Source organism: Aquila chrysaetos, chromosome 6 (assembly GCF_900496995.4).
Source record: "Aquila chrysaetos chrysaetos chromosome 6, bAquChr1.4, whole genome shotgun sequence".
Taxonomy (NCBI): domain Eukaryota; kingdom Metazoa; phylum Chordata; class Aves; order Accipitriformes; family Accipitridae; genus Aquila; species Aquila chrysaetos.
The window spans coordinates 50,093,316-50,109,028 of record NC_044009.1 but is presented as its reverse complement, the minus strand read 5'-3'; the positions used below and the strand labels follow the sequence as shown (position 1 = coordinate 50,109,028).

General features: G+C 42.5%; 1 protein-coding gene across 1 annotated transcript; it reads right to left on the bottom strand.

Moving 5' to 3' along the window:
- Nucleotides 1-1,153: 1,153 nt before the first annotated feature.
- Nucleotides 1,154-13,203, bottom strand: LOC115342418. Its single transcript, XM_030016522.2, has 4 exons — nt 12,066-13,203; nt 11,532-11,714; nt 1,424-1,551; nt 1,154-1,302 (listed from the first exon to the last, which is right to left on the bottom strand). Exons 1-4 carry the CDS (start codon nt 12,221-12,223, stop codon nt 1,154-1,156), a joined length of 618 nt encoding a protein of 205 aa, XP_029872382.2. The 5' UTR covers nt 12,224-13,203.
- Nucleotides 13,204-15,713: the final 2,510 nt, after the last annotated feature.

The window sequence follows — 15,713 nt, the reverse complement described above, 5'->3', positions numbered from 1 at the left end:
ACTCAAAACTCTCCTGGCTGAAGCCATGAGGCCATGCCAGCTGTGTTGCTTACCTTGGGAAGAAGCAGAGGGGATGCCACAAGCTTAGCTGCATCTCTCAGTTTGGACTACCACATCTTCCTCATCTTTGGGAGATGATGCTAAGCAGCCACTGAATTCTCCGTGGTGAGGAGCATGGGCTGATTTATACCGCAGTTCCCAACGCGGGAACAGGTCTGCGGATAAAGACCTGAGTCTGTAGCATCTTCCACCAGAACAAAGCATGCAACTATGCAAGAAACCTTTTCATAATCATGAGGAAAAAGAGGGAGAAAAAACCAACCCAAATTCTTAAACATTTTCAGACTCAGCTGGAATTCAGAACAAGAGATGGACTAGCTCTTACTTATCCCTGAGGCACATTCACCCCTCCATATAATTAAACTCTTGGGCTGTTTTGTTAATGTTGAGAAGCAGGCTTTGCCAAAAGTCATCTGGCTTTCTCCCTTAAAACAGTGACAGGTTTTTTTCCCCCTCCTTACTAAAGAAACCTTTCAATTTCATTGCTTATGTGCTTTAGGTATAATTATTTTTTTTACCTTTCACAGTGTTATTTCCTACCCATGAAATTATACAAAAATGGTCATCAGTGAGCCTGCTGAAAAGACCAGCCACCATACGTTGCAGAGAATAACCTTAATATTTATAAAAAAATAAAGACCATACTTCTTTTAAAGATCTTGCTCTAAACAAACTGAATTATTCATGCATAGAATTGTACAGCATTAGAACACCTGTTTTCAATCATGCATAATGTAAAATCACTCATTACCTCACAAGAGCCTCTACATCTCCAGCAATCAAATGGCATTGAAACAGCGAAACAGGTGCTTGGCAGGTGGATCCAAACAGATGTTTTGGGCTTGCTTGTCTTTTCTTGTACAGGTGTGGTGATCTTGTTTTCAACGGCATAATTGCTATTTGAATAGGTGATATTTAATTCTTACGTGCTTTAATATTTATTTTTGCTTCTTCAATTCCTTTTTCCATTTTGCAAACTGCACAGGCTCGAAGCAGCTTATGAGATGTGCGAAAGCTCCCAGCTGAACTGCGAGGCAGAGTAATGCAGTGGAAAGTACGGTTCTTCTTACTCAGACCTTCATCCCACAAATCCTCACCCGTGGAACTTTGTCTCCTTCCTAGAGAACTTGTGCAAAACCACTGCAGAGACCGCCAGACTCTCAACCAGGGTTCCCTTCCTGAAGGATATTTCAACGTTGGGTGTATGGAGATAGGATAAACCTTCACAGAAAGAATTCAAACCTGGGAATGGAGGAGATCTCTACATGTTTTTCCAGGATTCAATGATGCACAATTTAAAGGTGCCTGAAAAGGCCAGCAGCCCTAGCACCCCGATGTTGTAAAAGAGCAATACGTTACAAACTTTGGGTCTGCTTCTGCCCGGACTCCTGCCTTTCATGTGGCTCCATGGGAGAGTGACGCAGAGCAGTGGCCTTTGCTAAACCAGCCTGTGGCCATGGCACTCTGCAGAAGCTACAGAAAGCACTGAATCTGCAAGGAAAAAAAAAACCAAAAAACTCCTCCTCCTTGGAATTTACAGAAAATGAATCAACAGTGGCCAAAAAGTACTTTGGTGCTTATAGCCTTCGAGCACTGATTACTGGTTGGCCAAAGCAGACATGTTCCCACTCCTACTTCAGTTTTCAGCAGCAAAGTGGCAAATCATTAGAAACAGCTTTAAACTTGGCACCCTGTCTAGCATCTCAACAGACCGGCCAAGGACCGACAAACCGTGGCAGCCGTTTTTTTGCTCTGACAAGTCACTTGCACCCAGGCTGTGTTTGCTCCTCGTGGTCCGACATCTCGGGGACAGAGACATAAACGCGTGATGCAGTGACCCGCATCAGTGCTTCGCGCAGGTGGGTTAAAAGCAAAACAGTTTTTCATGGTTAGCGTATAGGGCTTGTAGGGTGTAAACAACTGACTTGTTTTATGCCAAGCTGTTGTGTATTATGGGCCAGAGCAGTAAAGTTTTTGGACCACAATGTGCCATCATGGGACTCGCCCTGATCTCACAGGCGGTGGTCCGCTTGGCATTGCCGTGCCCTAAAAGAAGCGCTCCTGCTCAATGCGGAGGAAAATTGGTCTCTGGAGTGAATCCAGTACATGGGCAGAGGGAAAGTGCTCTCCCCAGATAGGTGAAGACTACTCAATAACACCGGGGGATATTTGATTCAGGGTGGCAGTGGACTTCTCCCTTGAGATAAGGAAATTTAAAATTCATTTTTGGCCTAGTTTTTGTGTGTTGAAGTCCACTATTTAAAACCATCCACATGGTAGGGTAAGAAAAACTAGGTTGTATAAATTACATTACCCAGATACCACAAAGATAGGAGTGATATTAAGAAGCAAACAAACTATATACAATGTAGTCTAATGACATCTCCTTTACATCTATCATGAAGGCTGTCAAACAGCTCATGATGTTCAGCCGCTCAGTAACGTATAGGGGAACATTATATACAAAGGATTTTTTTTCCTTTTATTAATTTGGATGCATAAATAAATAGAGAGATTGGTATTCGGAGTATCCATAGCTCCTTCCTCTCCTGGCTGTAGAGGAGAGCAACATGCAGCCTGATACTATTAGAGAGGTCCTCCCTCAGATGGACTGATATGCTGGAAGCATATATATATATATAAAATATATATATATATAAAATACTAAAGATGATAATAGCAGTATTCATGGAATATGGTCAGCATCAGTTCTTATGCCAAGATATAGAAATTAATTTGTACAAGCATACTAATTCAATAATTCTGCCTTAGTATGCCATAATAATTATCTATTCTTCAGTGTCAGAGATCTCATTTTTCTTTGAGTATAAGCAACTCTCATTATTTCCAAGCAAGAATGGTGAAAGAACATGGGAAATTAAGGGATTCATTCTGGATTTACCTCAGTGAAGTAGATGCTTGGAGGCCAGGGTAATAAGAACAGTTAATGAATCTGTCCCGAACCAAGCATGACAGAATTTAGATAACACAACTACCTTAACAAGTAGGATACCAGGACTGATAACTACACATAAATATGTACATGCATATATCTATAGAGCTCACACTTACACAGACAAGAAGTACATCTAGCATTAATTTATGTGCTTATTCATGTGTAGCAATTAAAATATGTAGAAAAAAATCTAAGAAAAAAATTCTACCAGGACATGATGGCTTACCTATCCAAACGGAGCACATGCCTCAAAACAGAAACTCTTCCAGAAACGGCAGGTGCCTGCAGCGACCTCTGCGCATCCTCCTTCACACCGGTCCTTCATCCTCCTCCTGGGCTCCCTCTGGGGTGAGCACATGGACAGGAGGCCCCATTCCCAGCTGAAAAGCTGAGTGAAGGCTTAGGCTCCAGAAAACCTTCCCTCAGCACATTTCCTTAGAGACTGTGAAATTCTTGTCTTTCTGGGTCAGATACGTGTGATTTCTAATGTAACAGAAGTTACTTTAAACGGAAGAACAGCATAGAGAAACAAAGGATGAATCAATGGATCCAGGATGAAATTCAAGCTCAGCAAACACTTCCCAAATTCCATTTGGGAATAATTTCTGAACATTTTTTTTTTTTAGCAGAAAATATAAACTCTTACATTTGACAGAACAGGTCCAGCTCATCAGCTCCGGAACAGCCTCAGCCTCAGCATCCACAGATGTCCCCCAGTGCTCCTCCTTTGACCTCCCATCCAGCCCCAGGTGCTGGAGCTCATCCTCATCCCAGGATGAGGGTTTGTTGGTTTTGGTTTTTTTTTTGAACATTTCCACAAAGGACTGTTTGATCTGGAGTGCTGCCTTCAGGAAACGGAGCTGCTCTCGTCCTCCTTGTAAGAACTTTTGACCACTTTTCGCTGCAGGATCTTTTCCCACATCCTTGTCTCCATGACCAGGCTTCAAAGGACACCGCGCTGCTCTTCCCTTTAACGCTCCTCGCCAGCCACGCCGCTTGGTTTGTGACGGGTCTGTGCAGTTTTTCTCAGTAATATCTTTCAGTTCTTGCCTCGCATTTAGTTTGTGTCTCAGCTGATCACAGAGGCAGCATGGATTGGTCTCTCCAGGATGCTTCTGATCAATTTTCTTTTCACATGAAGCATGAATTATTAACAACCACCAGGCACTCAAAACCAACTCACTCCCCAAGTTTCCCACAGTTTACAAAAAATCTAAATAAATTAATAACTCCAACGTTTTCCTCAAAAGATCGGTAAGTGCAGGCTGTGTAAAAATCAAGGTGGGAGGGGAACTCCTGAGATCAAGAACTTCTAATGAAAAACATCTTTTTCATTTACGGGCCAGTCGCAGCTATTTTGTGCCTAAGGCCAAAGAAGTCATTTAATATCGCTGCAACTCTGTTTATTCACCAATAAAATGGTCATATTGTTCTTCTCAGAGAGATGTTACAAGGGGTTTATGAAGTATGCGGAGAAATTAAAAGATTTTTGCCCAGGTGCAATGCGCTGTTCGTGTCCCACTCATCTGAGATGTGCATCCAGCAGTTCCTTCCCTCAGTGGTACCTCCGGAACATGGCAGGCTGCAAACTCATTCCTCTTCTGTGAGCCAAATCAGTAGCTTCCAGATATTTGGTTTTTGTTTTTTGGTTGTTTTTTTTTTGATGATAACAGACGGTCTTCAAACACAATGAATTAGTTTGGGTTGGCAAGAAAGGATGGAGCCACTGTTAGAACATGCTCAAGCTGGACTTAATGGGAGTTTTTCTCCTTGTAATTTTAGGTACTAGGTGCTGTGGGGAGCTCAGATAGCAGCTGAGAGAGGCTTAACGCACCTCCTGCGTTAGAGCACTGGGAAATATGGATGAATGGGACTCATCCTCCAAAATGCCCATCGCACGAGGGAGCCAGCGGTTGGCAATTTTACTGCTTTCCTGCCCTGTGCTCCCAGACTCCCCGTGCCATGCACCAGGTTTGTGGCGGGATAGATCAAAGCCTGTGGCTGGGTTTCGTACCTTGCAGGACAATTACTATCACCCAACCCTCGCTTATAATCTCTGAAAAGAAATCTTTCAATCAGTGTAAACATGCTTTGGTACTACACATATTGCTGAAATACGGTTTACGTCTACGAGACAACAAAATTGCAAATCATCTAGAGGAAGGATATAGCGTTGCAAAATTTAAGCCAGCCTGTGACAACCTGGGGTTGATTATCCCCATTTACGTGGGGTCTGCACCCTCTGACTGCAGCGGAGTGACTCCTGCTTTACCCCTGCACCGGCGTGGGGAGACCCAAGTCCCCCCGCGGAGACCAAAACCAGGCACTAGAAATACTTATTCCAGCTCTTTAGGTATGCATAGATGTGTTTGCATGCACATGTGCGCATACACACGCATCTATCTAAAATATAAATATATAAAAAATATATATTTGCATAGAAGGGAATGAAGCACTAAATACCAAAGCCAGCGCGAACCCAGCAGCCCAAACTCCCTTGATTTTCACCCGATGGCAGCGGGGCCGCGGCTGGTGGCGGCTCACGGCGCGGGACCGCCCCGGCAGCTCCGCTTTCAGCCCGACAGCTGCGGATCCCAGGTGGTCTGACATTTGAGATAGGGGCTGCGGGTAAGATTGAAGGTGTTTTAGGGGAGAAGGAGGCTGCGAATAACACCGAGCCTTCATCCAGATGGAATCGTTCACAAAACAACCTGAGATACTCTATTACTGTCCATATGTCTCCCAGGTCTCCAAAGGCCATACGCCATTGATTTATTAGAAATCTGCTTTTTTCACCATCGGTTCTTTCCAAAACAGAGTATAATGTGGGATTTACTATCATCTGAAACGTTCCTTTTTAAAAATCCGTTCTTTGCATAAGCTGGTCTTCAGAAATGCTTCAGTAAACACCAGATTAGAAAGTAAGTATTTCGGGACAGGAGCCCCCTCTTCATGTAGCTTTTAAACAAGTTTCTTCCTGCCACAATGAACGATAAAACATTTTATAGGGCATTTCTGTGATAAGCAAATGGCTGAAGGCATGGTACCAGTAGAAAAAAAGCCACCAGACATAACTGTGCTAACAGTCTGCCTTACATTTCTTTCTTCCTTTGCATATAAGCCTGGAAGAATTATTTTATTGTTTTAGCACTGCAAACAGTTGTTATTAGTGTACCTTATTTATAGTCAGTTCTTTGAGGCACTATAGTAATATAGAAAAATATCAGTTATTTCATCACACTGGTGAATTTAATGAACCTGAAGGTGTGTGTTATTTTAGCACTTGCTGTAGCTCCTGTGAAAACCCAATGGTGCTAAAATCTGTAAACCTGTCACTGCTTAAGTAATAACCTTGTTAAAAGCATCTTCATTTAACTTATTTCAGCTTTTGCAGAATGCAGGTTTTATTTTATCAGTGTAAGGAATAGGTGTTTCCAACCAAACCACTTATTGTAAATATAGTTAATTGTAGTTCATTAATTTATTCTCAGTGTTACTGCTTTTATTTTAACACTTAGTTTAAATTAAGCATTGTCTAGAATTGAGTTCCCATTTTCGATTTTTTTAAACAAACTCTTAATTTATATAAAATATCTTTGGTTAGAACAGTAAATTTTATTCTGCAATATGGAAAATGCTTTTTGCATTCATTAATATCCCTTTATGCTGCAAGAAATGAGCTTTCTTCCTTAACAGTAGACAGGAAAACAAAATGAGATTTTTTTTTAATCTTACCACTGTGAAATTGGGCCTCTTTCCTTCATTTAAAAATATAGAGAAAATGAAATATTGATGGCCTATGTTCCAAATTATCAATTGATCCCTGCAAGTGCACATCTACAATTATTGAAATTCTGGCAATAAAAAAATGGGAACTCCCTGCTATTTAGCACCATTCAGCAAAAGAGAAGTGTAATTTGCACCATCACTTTTTTATAGCACCAATGATACTTCCTACATTATTACACCGTCGAGTTGTGACAAATGATAAAAGTATCAGGTTCCTAGTAAATTTTTACAAGGTGGGCAATTATCCATCCATTAATACCTTTTTCTTTGAGATCTGCTATGCTACCTGGTGCTGTATGGCAGACACAACGCACCTCAGGATAAAGTCCTCAGAAAATGATGCTGAATGCCGATACAGGCCCCCCCCGTCCTGAAGGCACAGAGACTACAGTGGAAACCCAAATGTGTCAGCTGCTTTGAAATAATTATCAGAATTAGCTATCCAGGATGCTTCCATTAGATTGTCGTATCGTTGGGGGGGTTATTTATTTTTTTTTTCCCCCATAATTTAGCTCTCCTTCTCAATGTGTTTCTGTTTCAGTGTTTATTGATCCATGCTTCAGTGTAGGGCCGCGACTAATATAAATCAGAGCACCATCATCAAAGAGAGTGCAACATCCCCCATGTACACTAGGCACAAAGCTGACCTTGGCTATTTAATCGCTCCTATCATCAGAAGTTTCTGGCCTAATCAGTCTTGATTTTAGTTTGCAAACAAGTCGAAAATGTTATTAAACTTCATCCTTTCTCCCGGTTTTTGGTGCCAAAACCCCTGAGGGGAACAGCAGTGCAGCCCTTCATGGTGCTAGTACCTCTGGGTGGGTCCTACACCGCAAGCGTGAGGCTGTAGGAGTGACTCCATACCTGGATGTTAGGAAGCAAGGATGGGTGAGGACAGTCGGTGGGCAACCTCTGAGATGGGAACAAGGAATAGAAGTGGGACCGAAGGCATCAGCATCCTCCAACGCCTTCATCAGCATCTCAAAGCCAAGGTGGGAGCACCCAGATCTGCTTTGGTACTGGGGGAAAGCAGCAAAGCAAACCAAGGACGTGAGGGGGAGGAGAAGGAAAGACACGTTGCCGACGTGCTGTGTCTACAGCAGGGTCGCTTCACAAAAAAACAGGCCTTGTCACAGACCAAAAGAGTGTGAACGTGCCCCGAGAGCTATGGTCAGAGGAGGAGGAGGAGGAGGGAAGCCAGGCTGCCAGCTCCTGCTATCAGGATTTAGGGCAGAAGTTAGGATGCTTCAAATCCCGACAGCTGCAGTATGTCTTCAGGATCTGAGAAACGGGACTAAGCAACTGAAAAGGAATCCAGTTGTTTAAGCTTAGACTGGGATTGTGTTTATATTTGTTTTGCTTCTAACCTTTCGTTTCCAGCCTTGCAACTAAAAGCCTGACCTTACGTCTTGCTTAATAAACCTTTTGCAAAAGCTTCGTTTCATCATTCAGCCTGCCCCACGCCGTCGGGAAGATGGATGGGAGGGAAGGGGCGAAGCTGCGGTGCAGAGACGCGTTCCACGGGTGCAGGGTGGGCAGTCGGGGTACGTGTCCTGCCCTGCTGCCGCAGCCCGGGTAGAGATATCCGAAGGTGTACGTAAAAGTATCTAGCTGATAATGATCAAATACGATTTAGATGTAAATCCTCTGCAAGTGCATGCATTATTTTGGAGCAGTGCGTGAGCCTGGAGCCCCGGGAGCTTCACTGCTGCGGAACCTGGGGTCCGTGAGCCCAGCTTGGTGAGGGTCAGCATCACCGTGCCTCTGGAGCTCCTGCCTAACTCTGCTTCGTCCCTCCCTAACCAGGTCTGTGAAACTGGATTACGAGCTCCTATCCGTCCTGGACTTAGCTGGATGTGCTGTTAAAAGAAACCTCGAGCCTTTTCTGCCCCAACACAAGAAAACTTCCAGTACCAAACACCTGGCCTGTTTCCAGAAGCCCTGCTATTTCTCCTGGCATCGTATGTTACTGCAATCCACGTAGAAAAAAAGAAAAGACAAACCCAACGTATCCAACATATACCCAACACTGATGAGAGAGCCCTGAATACAGCCGTGGGAGGGAGCATGGAGAAAGGCAACACTGGCATCACCGCTTGTTTGAACCCTGCACAACGGGGCAGTCCAGCAGCAAAGCTGGGGAAGGGAATTCACCTTTCTGAAAACCAGCATAAACCAGCCCAGCAATGGGTTTCATACACACTCGTACTGTATTGACTTAGGCTGGTTTATAGCTAAAACTATAGCTATTTATCCACAGTATTGAGAGACAAAATAATTCCAGGTAGGGTTTCACATTAATGATCTTTTCTTTTTATAATATAAAGCCAGCACAATGTAGTTCTGTATCTATTGCTAGTACCAAACCGGAGTTAAGTCAATATTATGTTTATGGCTGTAGTGCGAAAAATGTAAGATTAAATTTAAAATTATTGAGCAGAAAATTTGAATTTAATAACATTTTTCGTTAAGCCAGCATACATTTATTCCTCACACTGACACAACAGTAATAGCAATTTGACCCACATAACTTTTTTGTTTCTTAAGTTATACTATTACAGACCAATTACACATTCTTTAAAGAAATGTTATTAATTATTGAAACATTAAAAAGCTGAAGTCATTGTTTTTGTGCACTTAGCATAGCTTTTAAGACAGATTATAGAGAGAGAGAATCTTTCGGTAGATAGTCTTAAAATATTCACCAGTGCTAGAACAATTTAATGAAATTCACATTTATTTCAAGGATTTTTTTAATTAAATCTATTGGTTGTTGGTATCCGTAAACCCTTAAGAATAAACACCTGCAGTGTTTTATTATGTAAAAAGGTAGTTTAATTGCATCATATTTATCACAGACAAATCAAGCCCTATTCAGAAGATAATAATGACACAGTAATTGGACCAGTAATTGGTTCAGGATGATTCAATATTGTACTAATAATCATAAATACTACTGTCTCTTGCTTTCGTACAAGGCTGACACTATATTATAGATTGGATTTGGTGCGATAAATATTCGTGAACTGGGTCCAGTAGTGTCTAGGTCTTTAGTTCAACTGCATTAGTAAATAACAGGTATCAAATAATGCATCCTACATGAGCAATCATTCCTAGCGGGTGATGCAGGGAATATTGTGCTTTTTTCTGCATCTAGGAATGGCTGGAAGAGGCATCCTTATGGCAACGTTTCTTTTGGCTCCTTGCATTAAGCATTGCCATTTGCTTCAGAGATGTTTCCACTCCAAGTCAAGCCAGTCACACTCAGAGCTGGTTGTAAAGTAGACCCATTTGGTTTAAATCTTGCTTTCTTTGGCTTTTCGCCTATTTGTTGCTATTTGTTTGCATTCCTGACGACGGGAGAAAGGGGATATTTCAAAGAGGCCCAATTTGCAAAAAATGCTGAGCATCTAGCCTCAAAGGAGAAATAGGAGGATGGCTAAGGTAACCCCAAACTGGTCACCCCAAACTCCACAGTAAGTCGGGGAATACACATAGTGCGGTTTATGCCCGGCGGGCCGTGCACCCCTGGGGATGGCCACCGATGAGCCCCTGTGGGCCACCGGACCCCAGCAAATCCCTAGCATCATCTGGGCTTATGCTCCCCACAGAAATCAGTACTGCTCTTGCTTTCTTTGACTGTATCTTTTTCAAGCGTTTCCAATATTTTCTCTGTTGGGCACGTCCAGAGAACCATCACCCGAAATGAGGTGTTCACCTTGTTCCCCGCCTCCTGCCTGGCACCGTGGGGGTCTTACTGCAGTCTTTCAGGTCACACTTTCTATTTCAAATCTGAGAGGTTTTCTCTCACAAAACCAATGATTTTTTTTTTTTTGCTCATGAAAAAACCTCTTGAAAGTGATCATGATAAAACATCCTTTATTGGTTCCTTATTTTTACTGAATGTGACTAGTCAGCAGTTAGGTCTGAGCTTCCCAAACACAGATAACACTAAATAAAAGTACTTAGATTCATACTTAGGCAGGTAAAGAGAGATGCCAAATTTTCAAAGACACTACAGCTTCGCTGGATTTCACCTGGAGTTTTGGCCAGAGTTCTCCAGACTCTCCTGATGTGATTTGAGCACCTGCTTAGTTTCGTGCTATCGTGACTTCCTTATCGTGTTAATAAAAGCCTTACTTATCCCAACTGTGCAAAATAAATCGGCATACCGGTACCCAACTGTAATCTGCTTTTTTTGCTCTGTTTTTATTTGTATGTATAATATAACATTTTTATTTTCTTTCTTTTCTTGACTTGTGCAGGGAGGGGAGGGAAAAATCTAATCAAGCAAACACAATAGCATTATGGCAAAGGGTAGATGGTAGGAGGTTGCAGTCCTGTAGCCAGTTGCTTGTTTATCGTGGGTTGATACAGTATAACATGGCGCACAAAACCACTCACATGCCATTTAATGATAACTGTGAAAATCGCGCCTGTCACCACTGCATTCAGCAGACACTTGGCGGACCCGCGGCACTGTTTCTTCGCCAGTGCTGTGGTCTTTCAGAGAGAGCCAAAAGGGAGTGGAGGCTCATTATCCCCGAGACAATGATCCTTATTCACTAGGCAGAGAAACTTGCTTTTCATCGGCGCATTATACAGCGCGGGGCTGGAATAGAGATAACATATCCCCTTTATCACCAGAACAAAAGCTCAGGGTCTATGCTCCTGGCTTGGAATAATGCCCTCAGCAGCCTAAACTGATGCATTTGCAAGCATTTACCTCTTTTTCTTTAATTGCTTTGCACTGGAGGGATGGTGCGGCGAGGCCCAGGTACCAAGCGAAGGTGGACGGCGCGATGCTGAGCTGCCGTCGCTCCCGCGGAGATGCAGCAGCGCTGCCTGGCTCCGGTTCTGCTTGACGCACCATCCCGTTTGCTGACACTTCCACTCCAAAACACGGTACCTGAAGGACGGAGGAAGGGAGGGAGACGAGGAATGCAGACAGCCAAAGAGACAACTCGTGTTGCAGAGGGAAACCTTTTAAGACTCTATAGCGGAGCAGCCATAGTGTAGGCACTAAGGCTGAAAGCAATCTGTACAAATGAAATGCCATGGCAGAATGGCACCAGGGGACCAGTTCACTCATAATGGAGTCAAAGTAAAGGAGCCCAAACGCACCAGTTACGCACTTGTCCTGCAACGGTGGCCGCTAGGCGAAGGCGCGCAACGCCGACCCATCCCTTTTTAATTTTTTTTTCCCCTTGGTGCTCCATCCCCAAGCCATTTTTTTTCACTTTGCCTGAGTCTCTCTTACCTTAGCCTCGTGCAGGGAGGAGGGAAAGGTGAGAAGACAGGAGAGCTATCGCTGTGCACAGCCAGGCAGGCAGGCAGCAGAGGTAGATGAACAGAATGTGTTGAAAGCATCATGATCCAGCGCCAGGAAATAACAGTTAGCATATCCCTGAATGACATTTACAGGAAACCTATGTTTCCTTTTCAGGGCCATAAGCTTCAACAAACTGGTGTGTTCAGTCAGCCCTTCCCCATGTACAGTATGGATGCCACAATTTTCTCAGCATATGCTCAGCTGCGTCCTTCTGATGGCATCCATGTTGGCGCCTTTCCATCTATAGGCATGGAGGGATGTCTTCATCTTCTGCAGGAGTCTGGGGCTACTGCCAAAGGCAGGGATCCAAGCACCGCAGGCAAGGAAAGTGGATCGTTTTGGTTCCTGAATAAGGATTAGGCTTTGCAACACCTGAGCAGTGAAAATCCTGTGGAGCCTTCATGGCCGGAGCCAGGAAACGCCGCGGTTCTGCTGAATATTGCTGAGCGGAGTCCTATTTAACCAAGGTGAATGTTTGCTGCAGAGCAAATTACAGAAAATTTAGGAAACAAATGGCAAATAGGCAGCCACATGTAATGTCCGTATAAAGGCTTCAACGGTTTTGGCTCTGACGCTTTCTCAACATGTAATAGATAACACTTTCATTATCTTAACTCACTCCCAGCTCTCACCTAAGGAAAAACCATGCAGCCCGTGCCTTTACTCCAAGAACTAGCTTGCTTACGTGAAGCAGAGATCCCTTTGATCTTTTGTTATATGCTGCTGAGGAGCCCAGTTATACACCATCCTAAGCAACAATACTAGTCAAATCCCTTTATTATTTACTTCTTTATTTTTAATCACAAGCAGCAAAAAAAAATAAAAATTAAAAAAAAAAATCCCTCTATTTTTCCCCTGGAGCTTATCTGTTTCTTGTCTTTTCACAGTACGGGCCAAAATGTACTCTTCTTATTTGAGAAAGGAGGATTTCGCTGAAGTAAACAGGATACCCAGAATTAAGGGCAGGATTTTGTCTACACACTGTTTTATCCACTGTACATTTATTGTATCTAATACACTTAGGAGAGGAGAAGAGAATTTATTTAGATATTAAATGGCCTTGGAAATCATTCTCAACAAGGAATAAAACATTTCCTTTACATAAAATCACATTATAGAATAAGTGTTTAAGTTAATTTAGGGAGAAAATTTAGAAAACAAAAGCCAAGTCACAGCCGTACACAAACTCGCACCTCTCCTGCTTGAGGAAGAGAAGCTGAAATATTTCCTTTCCTCCTTTCTGATCAGCTTGTTTTACTGAAGTGAGAAGGTAACCTTATCGATCAGCAGTGCATAAAAGCCAGGCATACACAAAGCAGCAAGAGGTGATATAGATGTGAATTAAAAGCGGGTTTACGGCTCGGCACCTGATCAGGAAAAATCTTTTCAGCTCGGCCACCCGAAAGAAGTTGTCTCCTACTTTTGGGCCGTTTTTCTTCTTCTTCAAACACGTGCCTTTTCAAAAGAAATGATGACAACACATGGCTAATTAACAGCAAAGAATAATTGAACCATGGCTATAACTATCTACCTTTAAATCAAAGGAAGAAGGCAACCAATACTAAAATTTAATCTGTCCTCTGGGGCTGGAGACAGCTTACAGGTTCAAGTCAGATAGCAAATGTAGCTAAATGGCAGTCAGAAAAGATCATGTGACTGGGGGCTAAAAACTAATTAATCTCCATAAAGCTGTAAGTGAGGTAGGTAAGATGACTTGAAATCTGATTACATTATTGCATTTAAGGAGGGAAAATGCAGCATGTATTTTTCATGTTGATTTTAACCACCTGAGCCCTTAATGACATTTTGTACCTTGAAAGAAAACTCATATTTCATTTATATTTAAAAAGATCTACAAAGATGCTATTGTCATCTGCACAGAATTTACAAATTCAGTCTAAATAATGCTGCTATGAATCACAGAGAGTGCATTTCTAAACTTTTTTTCCAGTGTATGTCAGAAGAAGATTCCATATAACTATGGGAAGCCGTAAAGCCAAACATTTAACAAAAGCTGAAATAAAGCTTAGGGAAAGAATAATTTTACTATATACTCCAATAGAGGAGGAAAAAAAGATCCTACATTCTAACTGACTGCTGAAGATACATGTGTTTTGCTCCTCTGATTTGTAAACAACCTCCGACGCTAAATTTTGAATTAGTGGGAACACAGCATTGCTTGTGATTTCTATTATTTATAAATGGCTACAAAGCAAGGAACAAACAAAAAAAAACATAAAAAAAAAAAAAACAAAACACCAACTCCAGGCAGACAGGAGACCTCGATTCAATGAATCTAGTCAAAATATGCATGGAATAGACCCACTTAATGTTTTTTATTGTGGAGGACAGATGTTTAGGACAGAAAGGAAGAGAGAAGAAGCAGAAAACTGCAACCACATACCAAACTGAAATGAACCCTGAAGTTAATTTTTTAGGCTTCAGTCATGACTATGGGCCACTGTGCATCATCTCTGCTTCTTGTGTAGCAGCATCCATGCAAATATTACAGAGTGGAAAACACCACAGACACAAAAAACCCACCCCAACTAAAAAACCGGAGGCGTTATCGGAGTCAATTACGTGTTTCTGAGATTCGTTATCAGCAGCACCTGCTAACCACCGCTGCACTGCGACCGCCGGCATGCGCAGGGGGACTGAGACGGGGACAGCTTTATGTGATGAAAAAGTGTACTTTTAAAATGTTCGTAATATACTTGATATATACTGCTATACAAGTATATAGCAGCAATAAATAAACAGCATTTAAGTTAACAAGCACACGTTTATAGGTATAATAATGGCATTTTGCACTTCTGCAACACCTTTGATCCCAGAATATCCGAGTCCTTTGCAAGGATTAATTAATTAAGCTCCAACACGCCCCTGCACCAGATGTTATTAAAATACTTTTTATAGCTTACAAATTCTACGAAAGACATGCTTGTATTTCATGTCTTATTGTGCCTCCTATCCAAAGCAATTACTTTTCTCCTCACTTGGCTGTGTGGTGGATGGGAAATGATGGTGAGGTCCTCCTGCCTGCTTGGGCTGGGAGATTCCCTTGCAGCTTTTAGCCTCTTACAGCTGATCAGGAAATTCGGGAGCTCATGCTTGCCTGCGCACCCCTTTTCTTGAGCAGCTCTCCTGCTTTGCCTGTCTTTTGCTCCTAAAGACTCAGACTTTCCGTCCTCGCCTCCTGTGTTGCTTTTTGCTATGACTGATCTTCCTGAAATGCTCAGGGATTTTGCAATTTGCTATTTAGAGTTAGGAAGACATTTTTCCCACATGGTGAAACTGTCATGTGGCTGTAAAGTGCCCCCCCCCCCCCCCGCCTTTTTTTCTCAGGAACCAAATCATTACACTCCTTACATCTTTATTCCCAGTTTTGCCAGAATCCAACATGAATTACAGTTCAAACCCTACTTGCAAGTGATTTAAGGTAGAGCAACTTGCCAGTAAAACTTGCAGGATGAGAGTGTGTGTTTGTAAAGTCTGGCACAGGCGGATGCACCTCCTTGCATGAACCCTTAGCCTCTATGGGAAAAGACAGTTACATGGAAATTAGCTCTCAAA